Source organism: Oncorhynchus mykiss, chromosome 1, assembly GCF_057628025.1.
Source record: "Oncorhynchus mykiss isolate SJ-2025 chromosome 1, ASM5762802v1, whole genome shotgun sequence".
NCBI lineage: Eukaryota > Metazoa > Chordata > Actinopteri > Salmoniformes > Salmonidae > Oncorhynchus > Oncorhynchus mykiss.
In genome coordinates, this window is record NC_143022.1 from 24,077,774 (window position 1) to 24,098,765 (window position 20,992).

Below are 20,992 nucleotides of genomic sequence, written 5' to 3' on the forward strand. Positions count from 1 at the left end.
CATTCTGTCAGAGCTGATGTGGTGAGCAGATGTTCTGTCTGGGTTGTAAACCAGTGCCTCTGTCAGGAATAGATAAGAGGAACACAAAAACTCACAGAGCTAGAAGACTGAGCCCCTCCTATCAGCCTCTCAAAGGACTGCTTTGTCTTGTCCACTCAGTGATAGATATATATCCCTATTAAACGCATTGGGATAGGTTTATAGTATCAGAATGGCTTTGATCCTTTTTTCTCAGGGAATCAGCATGTAAGAGCACAGGGATCTGCCTAGTAACAATTTACAGAACAAGCCAACAATGTATGGCGAGCTAGAAACACCTGTCAGATTGGCCGGTTTATATGCTTCAGGTGGTTCTGGGTCTGACGTGCACCCATATGAAAGCATGCTGTCCTCTATTTGGTGGGACATGTGAGCCTGCTTATATCCCCTGTGCTTTGCATCTCCTCCGGTTCCACTATTACCCGAGGTCTTCCCTGATAATATTTGATTCCAAAACTCTTTGATGTTTGAAAAAAGAAAAGGGGGAAAGATGAATGGTCCTTTTAGAATAGATGATGCTGCAGTCAGGTTAGGAACATTTCATTCCTCTCCCCAACCTGCCGGTAGAGTGGGCCAGCTGTTTAATGCCTTATCCAGCCCTGGCATTTCCTGAAGCTGGTCCAGGGCACCTTGGTGAGGCACAGTGAGCCTTGAAACTGGAGCTAGCAGCAGGCCACCTGGCCCAGAGGCTCTCTCTGTTAGCTGGCTCTGCTGGCCCCTCCCGGTCTAGAGGCTCTCTCTGTTAGCTGGCTCTGCTGGCACCGCCCAGTCTAGAGGCTCTCTCTGTTAGCTGGCTCTGCTGGCACTGCCTGGTCTAGAGGCTCTCTCTGTTAGCTGGCTCTGCTGGCACCAACAGGCCCAGAGGCTCTCTCTGTTTGCTGGCTCTGCTGGCCCCTCCCGGTCTAGAGGCTCTCTCTGTTAGCTGGCTCTGCAGGCCCCGCCCGGTCTAGAGGCTCTCTCTGTTAGCTGGCTCTGCTGGCACCAACCGGCCCAGAGGCTCTCTCTGTTTGCTGGCTCTGCTGGCACCGCCCAGTCTAGAGGCTCTCTCTGTTAGCTGGCTCTGCTGGCCCCGCCCGGTCTAGAGGCTCTCTCTGTTAGCTGCATGATGGCACCGCCTGGCCTAGAGGCTGTCTTTGTTAGGTGGCTCTACTGGCACCTCCCGGCCACAGCCAAAAACTAATTCTGAGTAAAATAAAGCACAGAGGGGCATTAATATCATGAAGAACGTAGAAAAACTCCTAAAGGCATATTTCATCCCTTGTCACATCGGCTGCCAGCGCTCTAAATGCCAACAGAGGATCTGCTAGCATTCCAGCGCATCGCCCGGCGTCTATTAGACTGAGGGTTTGTGGGAGAAAAGTAGCCATGAGAATCCAGCACTGGTGGAAAATCTGATTTGTTAGTGTCTCTCCCTACTCCTGTAAGTGGTTGTTGGAGTGAGAGTTCTACCATAGAATGGGGCTGACAGAGAGGAAATGACGGCCCATGCTCATATTGTCTCTGTGTTTCTACAAATCGGATCCACTGAACTGAGCCTGTAGAGATCTGGAGCGGGGTTGATTTTTATTTTTCACGTTGATAATTTCCCGTCAACTGTAGGCCATTGAGTTTATATTGTTTATTATGCATGCATTATGGTAAGTTCGGGTATTACAGATTTCCTAACATTTGTTTTGTTCTTTTTGTCCTGTGTGTCTGTCAGTGTGACGAAATACAGTGCCTGTTTTTCTTGTTTTACTTCCCTTTTTCTCTGCCATCTTCTGACAGGAAAATGAGACCTAAACATAAAAACAACCTCTACTCTGCAGTGGTTATTACAATCTCTGCTTCAAGACTCCTGGGGCCTCATTTATCAACATTGTGTAGAAACTATTCTAAAATACTACTTACGAAAGAATTTAGAAATTTGTACGCATAGAAAAAGTGTGATTTATCAAACAATCCTACGAGCTTCATACTCACAGTGGTAGGAGATGATAACTGTTGATAAATACCAATTCTTCTCAGTGCTCGTGCACAACCTTGGCTATTTGGTTCAAATCAAACTTTATTTGTCACATGCGCCGAATACAATACCGTGAAATGCTTACTTACAAGCCCGTAACCACCAGTGCAGTTCAAGAAAGAGTTAAGACAAGATTTACCAAAAATAAATAACAAATTAACACAATAAAATAACAATAACGAGGCTGTGTACAGGGGGTACCGGTACCCAGTCAGGGTGCGGAGGTACAGGTTGGTTGAGGTCATTTGTACATGTAGGTGGGGTGAAGTGACTATGCATAGATAATAAACAGCGAGTAGCATCAATGTAAAAACAAATGGGGGGTATGAATATAAATAGTCCGGGTGGCCATTTGATTAATTGTTAAGCAGTCTTATGGCTTGGGTGTAGAGCTTTGACCCAGTGATGTACATGATCCTCTGTAGCGCCTTACGGTCAGATGCCGAGCAGTTGTCATACCAGGCAGTGATGCAACCCGTCAGGATGCTCTCGATGGTGCAGCTGTAGAACTTCTTGAGCAGCTGGGGACCCATGCCAAATCTTTTTAGTCTCCTGAGGGGGAAAAGGTGTCATCGTGCCCGCTTCACAACTGTCTTGGTGTGTTTGGACCATGATAGGTTGTTGGTGATGTGGATACCAAGGACCTTGAAACTCTCGACATGCTCCACTACAGCCCCTTTAATGGGGGCCTGTTCGGCCCGCCTTTTCCTGTAGTCCACGATCAGCTCCTTTGTCTTGCTCACATTGAGGTAGAGGTTGTTGTCCTGGCACCACACTGCCAGGTCTCTGACCTCCTCACTATAGTCTGTCTCATCGTTGTCGGTAATCAGGCCTACCACTTTTGTGTCGTCAGCAAACGTAATGATAGTTTTGGAGTCTTGTTTGGCCACGCAGTCGTGGGTAAAGAGTGACCACCATCTATGGTAAAAATCATCCCTTTAAAGCCAGTGGGGAATATACAACTCCGTACCATGAAATAGCCTACAACGGCGCAACCAAAAAAAGATTAAAACAAAACACTGAGTACAACCAAAAGGTTTAATTTGGCTGCCTCGGTTATATTTTGATCATTAAAAATGCAAACGTAAGTATAAAGCGAGGACCAATTGGGCCATTTCAAGTTGCCTTAACAATGGAAAATAGAGTTCAAATGAGTAGGCAAAACTCACTAATAAGCCATCAGCTCCCTCCTGTAGGCCTCCACATTTAGCAGTGTTTTTTTGCGCATCACATAACCTATCACCTGTACATTAAGAGTGGAAACCTTTTCTGTTCACATAGTTGAACTCATTATGGGATGGTGCTTTTATGGTGATGTGGGTGCTGTCTATTGCTCAGTTCATATTTGCGAACCCATTGATGGCAAAGAAACCCCTCTTGACTTCAACCTGTTGTGCGATGGTGTTTTGGTGATGATTGCATCCAAAACATTGGCTCATAGAGGGATGTGAGATGCCGATCTGCAATCTCCCGCAGAAACGTGTCTGTTGCCAAAATCCAGAGGGTAGATAGCACTTTGATGTGCACCGGAATGGAACGTTTGCCTTTCTAAAGTAGGTCTCACATCCTCACAAAGATCCTATGAGATTGGTTTTGGGAAACGATATCTGATGAACCGAAATGCAGCATGTGCCAAATCTTCCAACAGTTTATAGTTTATAGTATTTCAACAGAGGTCTCAATTTCACACGTGCCTCTAATTTAGCAAAATGACTGTACTTTATATTGATTAATATTGTAACAAAGGCACTGATATGGTCAAATTATATATAGCCTGTCAAGATATGTTGCATGAATTCACAATGGAAATACAATTAATTAGGCCCACTATCATCATTATTAGGCCCACTATCATAATTTAAAAAAAGGTCAACATATATTTTTTCCTCATTCTGTGCTTGACAAGCAGCTCCCTCATTCCAGCACTTGGCACGTGTGTGTACGCATGGTCATGGTTGTGTGAATTCACACACACCCAACCAAATGTTTATACTGATAAATCTCACACTTTGCGTGTACATGATCCTACGCATGGATTACGCGCAGATTTCTGCCTTCATATGATTGATAAATGAGACCCCTGTTGTTAGACCTGGTGTAACTGTGTTAAATCCTCACCCCTGCTAGGACCTAATCCTTATCTCCTCAATACCAGGTTACGGTTCTAGTAGGACTCCGTTTTGTGGCAGTCTTTTTCCCAGCCTCTGAATCCTCCCCCTGTGTGTCCTCATACTGTTGGGATGGTAATGGCGATTGCCAGGCCCCATCGACAAGGCCAGATTACAGTGGGGCAAAAAAGTATTTAGTCAGCCACCAATTGTGCAAGTTCTCCCACTTAAAAAGATGAGGGAGGCCTGTAATTTTCATCATAGGTACACTTCAACTATGACAGACAAAATAAGAGAAAGAAAATCACATTGTAGGATTTTTAATGAATTTATTTGCAAATTATGGTGGAAAATAAGTATTTGGTCACCTACAAACAAGAAAGATTTCTGGCTCTCACAGACCTGTAACTTCTTCTTTAAGAGGCTCTCCTGTCCTCCACTCGTTACCTGTATTAATGGCACCTGTTTGAACTTGTTATCAGTATAAAAGACACCTGTCCATAACCTCAAACAGTCACACTCCAAACTCCACTATGGCCAAGACCAAAGAGCTGTTAAAGGACACCAGAAACAAAATTGTAGACCTGCACCAGGCTGAATCTGCAATAGGTAAGCAGCTTGGTTTGAAGAAATAAACTGTGGGAGCAATTATTATTATTATTATAATGGAAGACATACAAGACCACTGATAATCTCCCTCGATCTGGGGCTCCACGCAATATCTCACCCCGTGGGGTCAAAATGATCACAAGAACGGTGAGCAAAAATCCCAGAACCACACGGGGGGACCTAGTGAATGACCTGCAGAGAGCTGGGACCAAAGTAACAAAGCCTACCATCAGTAACACACTACTCCGCTAGGGACTCAAATCCTGCAGTGCCAGACGTGTCCCCCTGCTTAAGCCAGTACATGTCCAGGCCCGTCTGAAGTTTGCTAGAGAGCATTTGGATGATCCAGAAGAAGATTGGGAGAATGTCATATGGTCAGATGAAACCAAAACTCGTCGTGTTTGGAGGACAAAGAATGCTGAGTTGCATCCAAAGAACACCATACCTACTGTGAAGCATGGGGGTGGAAACATCATGCTTTGGGGCTGTTTTTCTGCAAAGGGACCAGGACGACTGATCCGTGTAAAGGAAAGAATGAATGGGGCCATGTATCGTGAGATTTTGAGTGAAAACCTCCTTCCATCAGCAAGGGCATTGAAGATGAAACGTGGCTGGGTCTTTCAGCATGACAATGATCCCAAACACACCGCACGGGCAACGAAGGAGTGGCTTCGTAAGAAGCATTTCAAGGTCCTGAAGTGGCCTAGCCAGTCTCCAGATCTCAACCCCATAGAAAATCTTTGGAGGGAGTTGAAAATCCGTGTTACCCAGCAACAGCCCCAAAACATCACTGCTGTAGAGGAGATCTGCATGGAGGAATGGGCCAAAATACCAGCAACAGTGTGTGAAAACCTTGTGAAGACTTACAGAAAACGTTTGACCTCTGTCATTGCCAACAAAGGGTATATAACAAAGTATTGAGATAAACTTTTGTTATTGACCAAATATATTTTATTTTATTTTCCACCATAATTTGCAAATAAATTCATTAATGATTCATTAAATTACAGGCCTCTCTCATCTTTTTAAGTGGGAGAACTGGTTGGTGGCTGACTAAATAATTTTTTGCCCCACTGTATCTCCTACTACATCACTCCTACTACATCATTGTGATCGGTAGGGAGAAGGTCTCCATAAGACTTAATCACTTACTCACACCGAATTGGACTATAGCTGTGTGTTTTTTTAGTTAGACACACAGTTAGTCAGGCCTTCCTGGTGACTCAGTGTGCATTGAAGCAGAGAATCAGCAGTCTGACCAGTAGGAGTGAGAGGGTAGGAGGGGGTGGGGTTAATAGACATATGACTCAGGAAGGACAGTGTGTCACACAGGTTAGGGGGCGGGACTCTGACAGGGTTATCAGTTAAGGCTGATAGCAAAGGTGGGAGGGGTTAGGGAGAGTGGAGAGAGGGACGACCGTGTCCGCCTGCAAACGCACTGAGGGATTTACATATGAACATACTGTACTGCAAAACAGATTATTGGTCACACGGTAGTAGAGAAAACAGGTTGGATATTAAGCAGAAGCTGGAGTGTTGTTGGATGCTCACTGGCAGGACATCGTTGAATGTGTGTTGTGTTCTAGTTAGAAGGCTGTAACTGTTGACCGTCTCTGAGCCCAGTGTAACTCTCCCTCCCTGTGTGTCCCGTTCAGCTGAGCCCGGTCCACACGAGACCCTCTTGCACTTTGCGGCTCGGCGCGGTCTGCGAAGGGTAGCCTTGTTTCTGCTCCAGCAGCCAGGAGGCAGAGAGGCTCTCAGACTGCCCAACAAGCAGGGCTCTACACCAGTCAGCGTGGCAGAGAAGAGGGGCCACGACCAGCTACAGCAGCTCTTCACTGGGTGAGTACTTAACTGGATCACATACTGTATATAACACACATGATCTAAACATGAATAACCTTTTAATAGCCTTTATTACACTAGTAATAACCTTCAGATACATTATTATTATGTTTCTATGGGAGTAGGCTGGCTAGCCAATCGTTTCTACTAACCCTGGGACGGACTGTATGCTGAACATCAGAACTTGCTGAACTAACAGTGTCATCATAATATATTCTGCTGTTTTATCTGTGAATGAAAGGCACAGCCCTCTCCACAGTATTTATTGGCTCTCAACATCGTCACATCTTTACCTAGCACCTCTTCCTCTTTTTTGAACACATACTCTTGCACTCCTATATTCTTCAAGACATTAGCTAGCAAACTAGGATTTGGAATCCAAATCAACGAGAGGTCTTTATGTAACCATGGGAATGGGAGCAGCTCTATGGTTAGGAGGGACTTGTTGTGGATGTTGAAATGTGTTTGGAGTGTTGGCGGTACACACAGATAAGCAGACCAACCAAGGACAGACTCCGGACTGCTGCTGTAAACAGCTGAAGTCAGCACAGAAATCACCAAAGAATCCAACTTTATTTATATGCACTTTGTTAAAGTACATAAAATCAGACTAGTATGGGTCTTTTGTCGTGGGATAAAATCACAAAATGTACCTAGAATTAGGAGGAAAAGTGTACGTGCTAGATGACAGCTCGTAGACTGCACAGCGTTCTCACCGGCTGTGATAGCTGTATGGGACTGTTTTCATGTGCTCTGTGACACATCTGAGCTGTATAAAAACACCAGGCACCACATGTACAAGTGGCGGGAAATAGATGTTCTAGGGTCCTTGTATACAAACTGTCAGAGCTTTATCAGATTTGATCTAGCAGGGGTAGTTCTGTCCTATTGGTAGACGATGAACACAACCTCCACTGGCACCTCACCAAACCAGTTTGTTTACCTGTTCCATCAGTGTCCATGACAAGGTGGTGATCTGTTCTCCAGCTGAGCACATATCAGTGTCCGTGACAAGGTGGTGATCTGTTCTCCAGCTGAGCACATATCAGTGTCCGTGACAAGGTGGTGATCTGTTCTCCAGCTGAGCACATATCAGTGTCCGTGACAAGGTGGTGATCTGTTCTCCAGCTGAGCACATATGAGCAACCTCATTACAGAGATCACCTGAGATCATCAGCTTTCTCTATAACATGGAGATTGAGGTGTCGCCCAGTCCTTGACAGAGATATGCTATCCTGTGCTGACCAGGAACAGTAAAGAGTTGGCCCAGAGACACTCTCAGGCCACATCAACGGTGTCTCTCGGTCGGTCTGCGTCACACAGGCTGTCCCCTGGGTCACCGGATCCTGGGTGTCTGTCGGCCGTGCCCTGGTTTGGTGGAGGCGGTGAAACCTTATAACCATAGGAAAGAAAAGGGCCTGGTGGGAGCTCCTCGGAGAGTTAGTGTGTGTGTGTTACAGAAGAGAACCAAGCTGTAGCTTTTCTCCATACCAGACCAGCATTTTCTTCTTACCTACACTACCTGTACTCCTTCACCTGGACACAAAGCCTATCTGTCTGATATTGTTAGGGGAAGCTGTTATGTTTTTGAAGTAGTCCTGAGTTAAGCTGGGAGTAGAGAGATTGAGTCACCTGGCTGCTGGTGTTAAATGCTCTGAGACAGGATTAGTTCAGGTCAGGGAGAAGCAGAGGGCCTGCTGTTATTTGGCACAAGAAAACAGTTAGGTGTCATGACTGAATTCCAACTCTGAAGACAGCATACATGTGTTAATTCCACCTGCTGACTGTGGGAAGAAGTTGGTTAAGTTGTATACTAGTAATCTAGTAATGAAGTAGTAAAAGCTCTAACATGTATAGTGCAGTTCTGTGTGTTGTTAAGATATCTCCCCTGGATGTGCAGAGAGTTGAGGCTGCCTCAGGCCCCACAAAGTGCCTCTGTTCTTCCCCCGCCCTGCGTCTTGCCTTTCAGTCCCCACTGAGTGATGTCAGGGGGTTGCCATGGACACCCATTCAGCCCTTTATTGCCCTGCATTGGCACTGAGTGCCATGAGGCAGGTGAGAACAGCCCCAGATCGCATCACTACTGCAGACCTGGCTTCAAATACTATTTGAAATCTTTTAGTGTTTGCTCTAACCTGCCTGGAGTACCATATGGCCGTGATATGACGTTTTTGGGACTGTTCCATTTGTCCAATATGCCAGGCAAGCTCAATCAAGCACAGATTAAGTATTTTAAATTATTCCAAATACTATTTGAACCTAGGTCTGCACTCCTGTCCCAGGGGCTTCATGGGGCTGGGGCTAGAGGGGGACTTACATACTCCCTCATTCCTTTTGTTTCTAAAGCCCTATTTCCATCAGATTGTTTTGTTGTGTCTCTCACCGGAGTGTACCAGCAGTGACATCATCACCCCTGAGTCAGTTGGGGTCAGTTACACGCATTGTAAGAGAGTAGAAAATGTGACTCTACCTAGTCAACAGGACAATACACTGCTATAGACATTTCGACCCTACCCAGAGCCAGCTCAACAGGACAATACACTGCTATAGACATTTCGACCCTACCTGGGTTTACCCATTACAAGACACATTTAGTCTAGAACCATGAAGGAAACTTAATTTTAGCTCAGCCATGTTTGGTCTCTTTTCTTCATTTTTGTTACTCGGTAGAAGTGTTTTCACGTGAAGTAGATTAGAAAGGGAGAGGTAGTGTTTTCATTTTCAATTCCACTGATACCGTAGAACAATGAATTAAATACCAGAAAGCTGACCGAGTAGAAGTAGCAATACAATGAAGCTGAACCAGTTTGGAGGTTGGCGGTCGATTGTTGAAAGGTTTGGTAGTACACCATGTCTCCAGTGCCTTCCTACCCCCAGAATGAACCTGTCATTCACACTAGGTGATATATTATGGGCGTAGGTAGTGGTGCTGAATGCTGAATCAGTGCTATGTGATTTGGCTACCTCCGTTCTGACACGGTGTGCTCTGTTTGTGTTGGGCAGGGTTGAGACCTTGTCAGAGACCCGGATAAAGACGGAGGAGAGACAGTGTTACCCAGGAGGCCGAGTGCTGCAGCACCACCCTAAACTGAACACATACACCCTGACGGTGGACACGTTGCTAGGGAAACCTCTGCCCAGCCTAAAGGGAGAGGTGGAGGAGCTACAGAAACTCATACAGCGCCACAGAGACGACAAGGTGAGATATATAACTCTATCTGCTTTTAAACCAAGTCTGCTTTCATCTCTTTCTGATTTTAACTCTCACATGTTGTTGTTTTAAATCATGACTTGAGGTATTCCTTACATCTCCTAATGGAGCTAAGGGCTCATACAGTACAGTATGTACTCTCAGATCCTACAACCAAATCTTGTGTGCACTAGCTAGCTAATTAATATCTGCCAAAAGAGAAAACATGGCCTATTGTGATCTACCTGCATGCTCTCCATTTGTTTGCTCTGAAAGTTTTTTGTACATCTTATCTTTACAGGAAGTTAATATGTGTGTGTGTGTGTGTGTGTAATAAATAGTGTGTGATTTATTATTTGTGTCATTTGTTATTCACACTGTGTTTCTGTTTGTGCTGTAGGAAGATCATGTGCTCCAGCAGCAGTCACCAGATGAGCTGAACACTACAGCAGGATCCAGTGGCATCAGCAACACATCAGCACACTCAGCCACAGAGTCCCAGCCCCCCCACAGCCATGCCCAGCAGCGGAGAGAGGGCGAGACTGCAGCTTTCAGCGCACCATCCTGTGGAGACCAGCAGGAGGAAGCTGATAGAGAGAGGACAGGCGTAATCACTGCCACGCAGGGCAGCAAGGCAGGGCGCTGTAAAAGGAACCAGGAAGAGAACGAGAAGTGGAGAGCAGAGACTGAGACGGGCGATAAGGCTGTTGCTGCTCCGACAAAGGCTTCACGAGCCATGGGCCACGCGCAGTCTCAGGAACACACGGAAGCTAAGCATCAGTCCCTGAGGACTACAGTCAGCAGAAGTAGTGGCTGTGGGGACACAAGTGTTCAGAGGACTATGGAAAGGCAGGGCGAGCCTGAGAACATCCAGGAGATGGAGTCTGGGGCTCCTGTGGAGAATGGACAGCACAACAAACATAGCGGTGAGGTTGAGGTGGAGTATGCTGAGGCCACTTCTGAATGTACTCTTCAGACTTTGACGGGAGCAGTGAGCCGCCATGAGGCACAAGCTGTAGAGGCACAGGACTCCGAACAAAGACAGGAAACCACTACAGCAGTGACAAGTTATTCTGTGGAGCCCGAGTGGGCCGATAACAGCAACCAGACCTGGGAGTCTGAGAGGGGCGGTACAGACGAGAGAAAGACAGAGGCAGGAAACCCCAGCCAACAGACCAACGGTAGCACTGAGACAACCAGCAGCAGAAGTGGAGAGACTGACACAAACAGCATGAAGCAGAGCCCCATTATGGTGGAGGGAGAGATCAAGAGCAGCCATTCACACGGACCAGGTTACGTTACAGCAAAAGAACCCAGTGAGCAGCAGGTCCTGGATCAACAAGTTGAGGATACAGTGGAGGTAGTGGCAACCCCACCACAGCCAAGGCAGGACCAGGACGGCACCCACAGCCAGGGCCACGAGACTGGGCAGGAATGTGAGGAACAGCCGTCCACTGACTTAGCCAGCAGAACAGCTGAGGACAGAGAGAGTGGAGAGACCATGGGAGGACAACACTGTGATGTCACGGTCCACACATCCTCTTGTGAGGAGGGGGAACTCGTCCAGTCTGTCGGCTGCTCCACAGACAAACTGTCTAAGGAGGGGACAGTCACAGGACAGGAGGCCCCTGGGAAGAAGGTGTCTGTACAGTGGGCATCGTTAGAAGAGGCAGACTCTCTGGCATGTAGAGAGGAAATAGCAGCCACAGCAGTAGCAGTGGTGGCTGTAGCAGTAGCAGCTGCTGTAGCAAGCCTAGAACAATGTAACTCCAACTCCATGCTGGAGGGAGGCCAGGTACAGGAAGCTGCCGCAGAGAGCCAGAGTAAGCATCAGACTGGACCCAAAGACACTGCACGAAGGTCAGGGGTCACGGTGTCTGAGGCCACTGAGAGCCTTAGCACCTCAGACAGGGGTCCGACTGTCTCAGCAAGTCCATTAGAGGAGGATGTGATGGTCAAGAACCCCTCAAAGGGAGCGGATGAGCCTCATGTCAGACAGGTAGAGGAGAACAGTGATCTGTCCAATACCACACATGGAAGTGAGAATGGAGTGGAGGCCCAACTACCAGGCCTGAGTCTGACACAGGAAGAAAGTGTAGAAGCCAGCAGAGAGTGTGCAGACTCCCACTCGCACACGTTATTACATGATGAAAGGGCTATGGACAGACAGAGTGCTGAGGTCATATCCTCCTCCTCCTCTATCTCCCCAGAGAGATCCTCAGAGCTGACACATCAGGAGGCCATCCCAGAGAGCCTGGCCCCACCAGCCCCACCTGAACATACACATACACCCAGTGACTTGACCCTGACCACCCTTACACACCCAGACAGTGGTACATCCCTGAATCCAGAGCTGACTTCCCCCTTGGAGCTAGACAATGGAACAGGCCTGGATGACGAGCAGAACAGCTCCTCTGTGGAAGTAGTCATTGGCATGTCCTTGGGCCTTCAGTCTTCAGACACACTGGAAAGCCTGGATGGTGTGTGTGTGAGAACACTGGATACTAAAGAAGAGCATTCTGAAGATTTAAGACAGCTTGACAAGCCAGTGAAAGGTAAGGCCACATAATAATACACATATAGCTAGTTTGTAGCTAATTATGGCCCTTTTATATCCTGATTTTGCCGTTTTTGTCTTTGTTTTGCTTGCATAGATATTCATTTATTGCTCAAGAAGAATGCTTTTAGTATACAGTCGGCACTAGCTGAAATTCAAAGAGATTTCGGTCATGAGGCTAACCTGAAGCTCATATTTCATTTACATGCACCCTCTACTGCAGGGGTCTCCAACCTTTTCTAGCCTCATTTTTTTATAGCTTTCAAATAGGCACATTCTTCTATTCTCCCCCTGGTCCTTGGTGTAGAAGAGATGTGTTTTCTGTAAAATAATGGTTAATAAGCAACTATAAGGCCCCCCCCCCCAATTTTTTTCAGTAGGCCTAACAGCAGAAACATTCCTAGACCGACACATTCCTCTCTTGTTTAATGCACAATTTAAGGTTACACAAAAAAATCACATTTTTTTAGTTATTTTCCAAGACCTCAAAATTGGTCTTCTGATGCATTGACATTGACTCAGGACGTTTTCCTGGTTTTAGATTTTTTTACTCTCAATAATACACATATTCATAGAGAATTCATGAAGTCAATGTCAATGCATCAGATGACCAATTTTGAGGTGATTATTTTGTTGTTGTTATGTAATACACCTTTAATTGTATATTAAATAAGAGAGGAATGTGTCTGTCTAGGAATGTTTCTGCTGTTAGGACTACTGATACAGCACTTTGCAAAACAATGGCCAACCAATTGATACAAATAATCATATTCTGTCAGGTAAGCCTGCTTAGCAATTAACATTTACTTGAGAAGGTTTTTGGGGAAAGTTTTTCTGTCTACCCTCGAGACGGTTATCATTAGCATCATTAACTGGCTACGCACAGGGTGATAGACAAATGTGCACACCAAACAGACAGACAAGCAATATTGCTGGTAATGAATTGGCAGATAATGTGTTACGTTTGGCTTTTTAAGCCAATAGGAGTGGGATAATGTCAATGTGGCTTCGACTGGAAAGTAACCGGGAGCTTTATGTTTTTCACAGTTTGCGATGGAACGCATGAAGAAAACGCATGTACTTTCAGAATTGCTTGGCAAGCTACTCATAGTTTGTGTTCTTATCTTGTATTATTTCTTATTGTTGTTGCATTGTGGAGAAGGAACCTGCAAGTCAGCATTTCATTGGACGATGTATACCATGCGTATCCCATACATACAACTAATTAAAAACTTGAAACTTGAGGATGGCTGCGAGCTGCTGTTAGCTGGTGAACTAACTGTTGGAGACCCCTGCTCTACTGTATACAGTATCTGAGCCTGGCCCAGCTGCTAAGTTCAGGCCCAGTGTGCATCCCTCAAATGCTGTTGATGTGCACCGCCTGCTCTGAGGCATGGCACACTGTCGTATGACTCTGAGCATGTGACCATTAGTTCAGCTATGTGTCAACTGCTGCTAAAGAGAGGCTGTCATTTGTCATGACATTCTGGCGATGTTGAACTACGGAATATTTACGTCAAACAAGTCCCCAAACAGAAACTAGAACAAAATGTAACTTAAGTCCATAACATTGTCAGCTTTAGTATGTGAATTAGAGAAGCTTCATTTTCAGGAGAAACATAACATGAGCCTCTGGCCTCTGGTCCTTTAGTCAGTCTGAAGAGGTCAAAGGCTTCATATCAGTCATCTAGAGCGCTATGTGAATGGAGCTGGCTGTGTATTTATGTATGTCAGTCTGTGTATCCAAGCAACAATACAATGATCTCACCAGACCTTACAGTAGGTTCTGAAAATAGAGGTAGCCTGAACGGTGGTCTTCCACTTGGAGCCCCGGGCCAAATCTTGGCAGTCTGTAAGCACATGGCTACGCCCTGGCCCTTTCCCGTCTGGATGGGAATATGAGGCAGAATAGATCCTCTACATCTACACTGATGTGGTATAAATAGCAGGGCAGTGTTGACTGATGCTGAGCAACATCATTGTTCCCTAATAGAAATGACTACGTTTCCCCCAACCTACCTCCTCTCTTCCTGCATGACAGCTGGTTTGTCGTTGCTATCCAAATGGTTGTCAAGGCATAGACCATTTTATACATTAGACACTACTGGTATGATTCGTTATTATGAGTTTGTGTTTTGAGTTCAAATGAAGTTTCATTTACTGAGCGGATTCTGTGTTAGTTTTTCCATAAGGTCATGGCTTCATATTCCTCTTCCTGTGTCATACCTATGTCTCTTACTGTATCTCTCCCCAGACAAAGACATCGTCTGTCCATCCCAGGGAGAAGAGAAGGAGAAGAAGGAATCCCTCTCAGACACGGCAGACTCTACACTGGTGAGTTTGTGTTCATGTGTTTCTGAATGTACAGTCTCAGGTTGTTTAAGAACTAGGAACATAAGTAAAAACGTACTGTGACTCCAGTTCCCACAAATCAGGGGGAAGTCACATGTACTTTGATTAATGTAACATTTTTTCATGACTGGGAGACTATTTGTTTCTGGGAAGCAGTCTCACCTGACCTCACTAAATAAACCCTTTTCATGTTTGCCTTCACTTCTGGGGATGTCCGTACAAACATGACGCACTTTTCGGCCTGATAAGTTGAACTCTGTCTTCTAAAAGTCGAGTGGGAAGATTTGGGAAAGCTGTGGCCATGCGGTTCACTGTGTGTGTGCGCCCTGCCCTGCCCTGTTTAACCAGGAGAAAAGAAAGATGACCTCACTGTATCTTCTCTCCCCTGAGAGGAGTGATATGAGGGGTAAGAAACAAGCCGTAGAGAGGGAGGCAGAAATAACAGTCTGACAGCAGCAGCAGAAGTGTGAAGGAAGGGAGGGAGAGGAAGTGTCTTATTACCAGCATGATACATCCACACCAGCAGGGCCAGGGCACTGCCCTCCATCACAGCTCTAGAAACATATCTCTTCCTATGGGAAGCCATATTGTTTCATACCATTGTCGTTATCTGTTTTTGACCACCTGGTTCTAAAAGGTTCTGTTGTATAGTAGGTATTAGAAACGTGGTGGTTCGAGCCCTGAATGCTGAGTGATTGACAGCCATGGTATATCAGACCATTTATTTTCACTGTTCTAATTACGTTGGTAACCAGTTTATAATAGCAATATAAAACCTCTGGGGTTGTGGTATATGGCCAATATACTGTACCACGGCTAAGGGCCAGTATCCAGGCACTCTGCATTGCGTCGTGCTTAAGAACAGCCCTTAGCCGTGGTATATTGGCCGTATACCACAACCCCTTGGGCCTTATTGCTTAATGATGTTATGGTGAGGGACTGACCTTCCAGATGTAGGCAGCCTTCCTTTGTGATTGTCTTGTGGTATTTTGTGTCAGCATAGGCCACAGAGCCTATGTGACTGGGATGATCTCATACTGTATACTTCATTCATGTCATATGCTTCAGCCACAAACACATGGTGTGTGGCACCACTGTTGCAATCACACAAACAATCACACCACAATCTCACAGTGTGCTTGTCATCGACGTTGTTTAGCTTAAACTCTGTCTGCAACTATGATACTTGTATTTCCTCATGAGGTATTTTAGTATTGTTCAGTTGTAATTTGTTCTGTACTTCTGTTCCCCCCACCACTCTGAATGTGGCGGAGCTGTGCTGCTCTCATGCTAATCTGGGGAGTGGCATGTATACGTACACAGAGCCTTCAGAAAGTAGTTATTCCACATTGTGTTGTGTTACAGCCTCAATTAAACATGTATCACCCATCTACAATACACACAATAGCCCATAATAGCCCATTTTTTGCAAATGTATTGAAAATTAAATACAGAAATATACATTTGGCAGCGATTACAGCTGTGAGTCTTTCTGGGTAAGTCTCTAAGTGCTTTCCACACCTGGATTCTGCAACATTTGCCCATTTTATTATTTTCAAAATTCTTCAAGCTCTGTTGATTTGGTTGTTGATCATTGGTAGACAACCATTTTCAAGTCTTACTATAGATTTTCAAACAGATTTCTACATTGTAGAATACTAGTGAAGACATTGAAACTATGAAATAACACATGGAATCATGTAGTAACCAAAAAAGTGTTAAACAAATCAAAATATATTTTAGATTCTTCAAAGTAGCCACCCTTCGCCTTGATGAAAGCTTTGCACACTCTTGGCATTCTCTCAACCAGTTTTGTATTGAGGAAAAAAGTTAATTGCTTTGCCACATTATTTGCAGTATTACTTTAGTGACTTGGATGCATTTGGAATAGGTGTTTTCTGTACAGGCTTCCTCCTTTTCACTCTATCAATTAGGTTGGTAATGTTAGCTTATAATGTTGTTGATCCGTCCTCAGTTCTCCCCTATCACTGCCATTATACACTGTAACTGTTTTAAAACCCTCAAGTCAATTTCCGCGCCCCTGCAGGAATCTAATTAGCATTTTTTTTTTTTTTTATCCCGAAAATTGTTCTTCTCAGGCTATTATGACCCCTCTATTATGACCCCAACATGTCAGTTGTTTTGCTATAGGATGCCTACAAGCCTCAAAATACCTGTCTGAAAATAGCCCAGTACCAGTTTGAAAAACTGATGGAAGTATACACTGTGTTCAAAACATTAAGAGCATCTTCCTAATATTGAGTTGCTCCCTCCCAGCCTTTTGCCCTCAGAACAGCCTTAATTCATCAGGGCATGGACACAAGGTGTCAAGTGTTCCACAGGGATACTGGTCCACTAGATGTTTTAAAGTCACAATTGGCCTCATGGTGAAATCCACCATATCCATCTCCGGCAACTGAGTTAGGAAGGATGCCTGTATCTTTGTAGTGACTGGGTGTAATAATACACTTTCCATGCTCAAAGGGATATTCAATGTCCATATTTTTTTTAACCATCTACCAGTAGGTGCCCTCCTTTGCGAGGCATTGGAAAACCTAACTGGTCTTTGTGGTTGTATCTGTGTTTGAAATTCACTGCTCGACTGAGGGACCCTACAGAAAATTGTTTGTGTGGGGTACAGAGACGAGATAATCTCCTGAATTTATTTAGTATTGCCATAACAAAGGGGTTGAATACATATTGAAGACATTTCAGCTTTTCATTTTTTTCAATTTGGAAACATTTCAAAAAACATAATTCCACTTTGACATTATGCGGTATTGTATGTAGGCCAGTGACAAGAAATATCAATGTAATAAATGTTTAATTCAGGCTGTAACACAACATCATCTGGAGGAGGTCAAGGGGTGTGAATACTTTCTGAAGGCACTGTAGACAGGGCCACTATCGCAGCTCTCTCTTGGCCAGACTCCCACCTCCCTACATTGTTAGCATTTGAAAGGAATTACACTAACTCTGGAGCACTCTCTCTTTTAAGAAACTCACACAATGTTGTGTGTAATTGCGGACTATTGTTTTAGTTGCTGAAATCAGTCGTTTTGGATAAAAATGTAATTTTATGTGACGTCGGAGCTCCAGTCCGCCAACACTAGTCGCCGCTCAACTCCATCGTAAATCATGAAGTTGAGTTTAACAGGAACAGGAACCTTGACAAACATTTTTCAATGGTAAATGGCCTGAGTAAACTATCTTATTTATTCACAATCTTTGGTTTCTGCCTCATTGATTATGACAACATGTCAGAGGGACAGATTGGAGGAGATACCTGGAATAATAACTTGGTGCTTGTCACCAACAGAGAGATGTTTTACATCAACTGGAGCTGCATGTTAGTCGACAGACTGCACCAGAGATCTACATTTGTTTGAAAATGTTCATGACCAAAGTTTTCAACAATACATGGATCATACAAAGGAGAATATAGAGCACTTACAGATTCACTATTGATATTACATTGATGATATAAAGTAAGATGTTACGTGTGTGGAATGCTTTGTTTTGACATGCATCACAGATTTTAGTGTGAAGGAGTTAATGCGAGGTACAGTTGAGTAATCTTCGAAAAACAGAACTCTTGAGTACTGTGGGGGAAGAGTTGCAGAGAGCAGCCTGGAGAGAAGTAGGTCCTCAAAGACAGAGCAGATGGAGCTTCTGTTCCTGCCAGCCATGGCTGTGTGTCCTCAGGCACCCCCTTGTGTTGTGTTCTAGTATAACTACCTCCAGATGTGTGCTTGGGCTGCTCTTCACTGCAATGCATATGGTTTAACAAGAAAAAGACAACATAGATTATTAAAAGTTGTTTTTATTCTTCTCCAGAAGCCTTGGTTCAGTAATATTTTAGAGGAATTCTTGAGAGCCTGCAGTTTAGTCAGGAATTGTGATTAGGAAGGGTAATGATTTTGAGAGTTTTCACAGGTTACCAAAGCGAGCATGGTATTAAGGCTGTTATAAATCTGGCACTCGTCCTTACTGCAGTGAAATGGGCTGTCTGGGCACTGTACAACTTAGTAGATCCTGAGGCTGCCCAGTGCTCCATTCATAACAGGAAGGAGGTTTTCCACCATATTGTTTGATTTTGGGGACCATTGGGATGGGAGGAAGGGGTAGCTTGTGAAGTCTTCAGTGAGATTGATCAGTGGAGCTAGACAAACACACTGAGCCTGTTCATGGCTCACTGAGTTTGACCATGGTGAGTCTAGCTGTCGTGAGTGTGTGTGAAAAGGGGAATATCAGTCGTTTCACTAAGTCTTTACATATGTCCCTCTTCTTCTCCCTCCCTCTGGTTTCTCTTCCTCTTCCTCCGTAGGTCCTCTGTAGTTGTACAGCAGGATACACGCTTAGAAAAAAAGGTTCCAAAAGGGTTCTTTCGCTGTCCCCATAGGAGAACCCTTTTTGGTTCCAGGTAGAACCCTTTTTGGTTCCAGGTAGAACCTTCTTTGGTTCCAGGTTGAACCCTCTGTGGAAAGGGTTTTACATGGAACCCAAAAGGTTTCTACTTGGGTCCAAAAAGGGTTTTTCAAAGGGTTCTCTTATGGGGACAGCCGAATAACCCTTTTAGGTTGCTGCCATGCTATGTTGTTGTCTTAGGTCTCTCTTTATGTAGTGTTGTGGTGTCTCTCTTGTCATGACGTGTGTTTTGTCCTATATCATTTTTTTTAATGTATTATCCCAGCCCCCATACCCGAAGGAAGCCTTTTGGTAGGCCGTCATTGTAAATAAGAATTTGTTCTTAACTGACTTGCCTAGTTTAAAAAAATGTCCTAAGAGTCTATGAGGAAACATAGTTTGTTTTTCTTTCTTTTTCTCTAACACCTACTGTAGGGAGGTCCTACACCAGCGTAGGTCCTATAGGGTAGTCCTATAACAGCCTAGGTCTTTTTTGGTTATGGTCCTGAACTAGCCTAGGTCCTAAGCCCAGAGCTCCATAGGTGCCATGTATTTAGCAGAGACCCAGTCTCAGACCCTCTATGTTTGTATGCATCAGGGCTTTACAAAGGCCCCTTCACAGTGCTCCCCCCCCCCCCCCCCCCTCTACCACCTCTCTCAACCCACCCTGACCCTTTTATGATAAATGATCCTTCTCCCAGGGACGAGCTGCACCCACACCACTATGCTAACTGAGCAGGCAGCATGGGAAATGATACGCTTATTGACATTTAGTGAATTCTGCGTTCTTAAATGTTTTGAAAAGGGCTGTTATTTACAGTAGGCATGTGTTGAGAGTTTGTTGTGGCATGCAAACGACTGCCTTCAAATAGAAGGCCGCCGTTTGTTAGCGCAGCACGAGAGGCTGGAGGAAATATGGAAGTGTTTACTGTTAGAACGGTCGGGTGGGGGCGGGGCACGCAGATCAGTCTCAATAGAAACAGGAAGCTTTGGCTATGAGGGTGATTTGTGTGTGTGTGTGTGTGTGTGCATTTGTGTGTGCATTTGCATGTGTGTGTGTGCCCTTGAGAGTGTTCTGTGCTGTTTTCTCATTTTCTGGCTATGCACTCTGTGTGCACAGTGTGTTTCTATCAGCTTGCATGGCTTTGTCCTGTCTTTGCCCTCGTGTGTGACTTCCTATTCAGAATGGCTGCTAAACCAGACTGCCAGTTGATTGAACTATCTTAGCAATTGTAATAAGGATGTAACAATGTGAATTGGTTGGACATTTCTTGCAAGTTACGCAGTCGGAAGGAAAAAGAGAAGCTAAAACCACATGTTTTCCCCCTTCTCCATAGTGATAGGTTTTCACCAATGAGAATGACCTGACTAGAAAAAAAACCCTAAACAAGATGGGCACATCATGTATTTTGGTCTGTTCTTTTCTGTTCCTCTCCTAATGTTATGTGTAGTGTGCCCTGGGGAGTAGTAGGATTAGGACCATGTTGCTCTTGGTTCCAGGGGTTGTGTTGCGTTCTGCTCTGCTGCCCAGACGTGTTAGTTAGAAAGGAAGGAGCCCCAGCCGTCTCAAGTCTCTCTCTCTCTCTCTCTCTCTCTCTCTCTCTCTCTCTCTCTCTCTCTCTCTCTCTCTCTCTCTCTCTCTCTCTCTCTCTCTCTCTCTCTCTCTCTCTCTCTCTCTCTCTCTCTCTCTCTCTCTCTCTCTCTCTCTCTCTCTTGTCAAGTGGACAGTTTTTTAATGGTTGCCATGCTTCCAGCTGTTTGTCCTTTCCATTGATCTGTCTGCAGATGTGGAGTTTTTTTCCTGCTTTCTTCCCCAGTCTTCCACACAGGGGGCAGCTCTGCATTCTCCTCCTCTTCTGTTCCCGGGGGTTGAGGTCATT

The 20,992-nt window shown here is 45.0% G+C and overlaps 1 protein-coding gene across 10 annotated transcripts in view; it reads left to right on the forward strand.

Moving 5' to 3' along the window:
• Positions 1 to 20,992, forward strand: part of LOC110510174 (A-kinase anchor protein 13) — a 156,920-nt gene that overhangs the window by 86,408 nt on the left and 49,520 nt on the right. For 9 of the 10 annotated variants that reach the window (XM_036971865.2, XM_090211133.1, XM_090211103.1 and 6 more), the window contains exons 5-8: positions 6,417 to 6,603; positions 9,610 to 9,805; positions 10,197 to 12,351; positions 14,608 to 14,687. In XM_036971865.2, the coding sequence (XP_036827760.2) occupies positions 6,417 to 6,603; positions 9,610 to 9,805; positions 10,197 to 12,351; positions 14,608 to 14,687 (2,618 nt within the window). Of the gene's footprint in view, positions 1 to 6,187; positions 6,271 to 6,416; positions 6,604 to 9,609; positions 9,806 to 10,196; positions 12,352 to 14,607; positions 14,688 to 20,992 lie in introns of those variants that run through there. The other variant, XM_090211392.1, reaches the window with a different exon arrangement.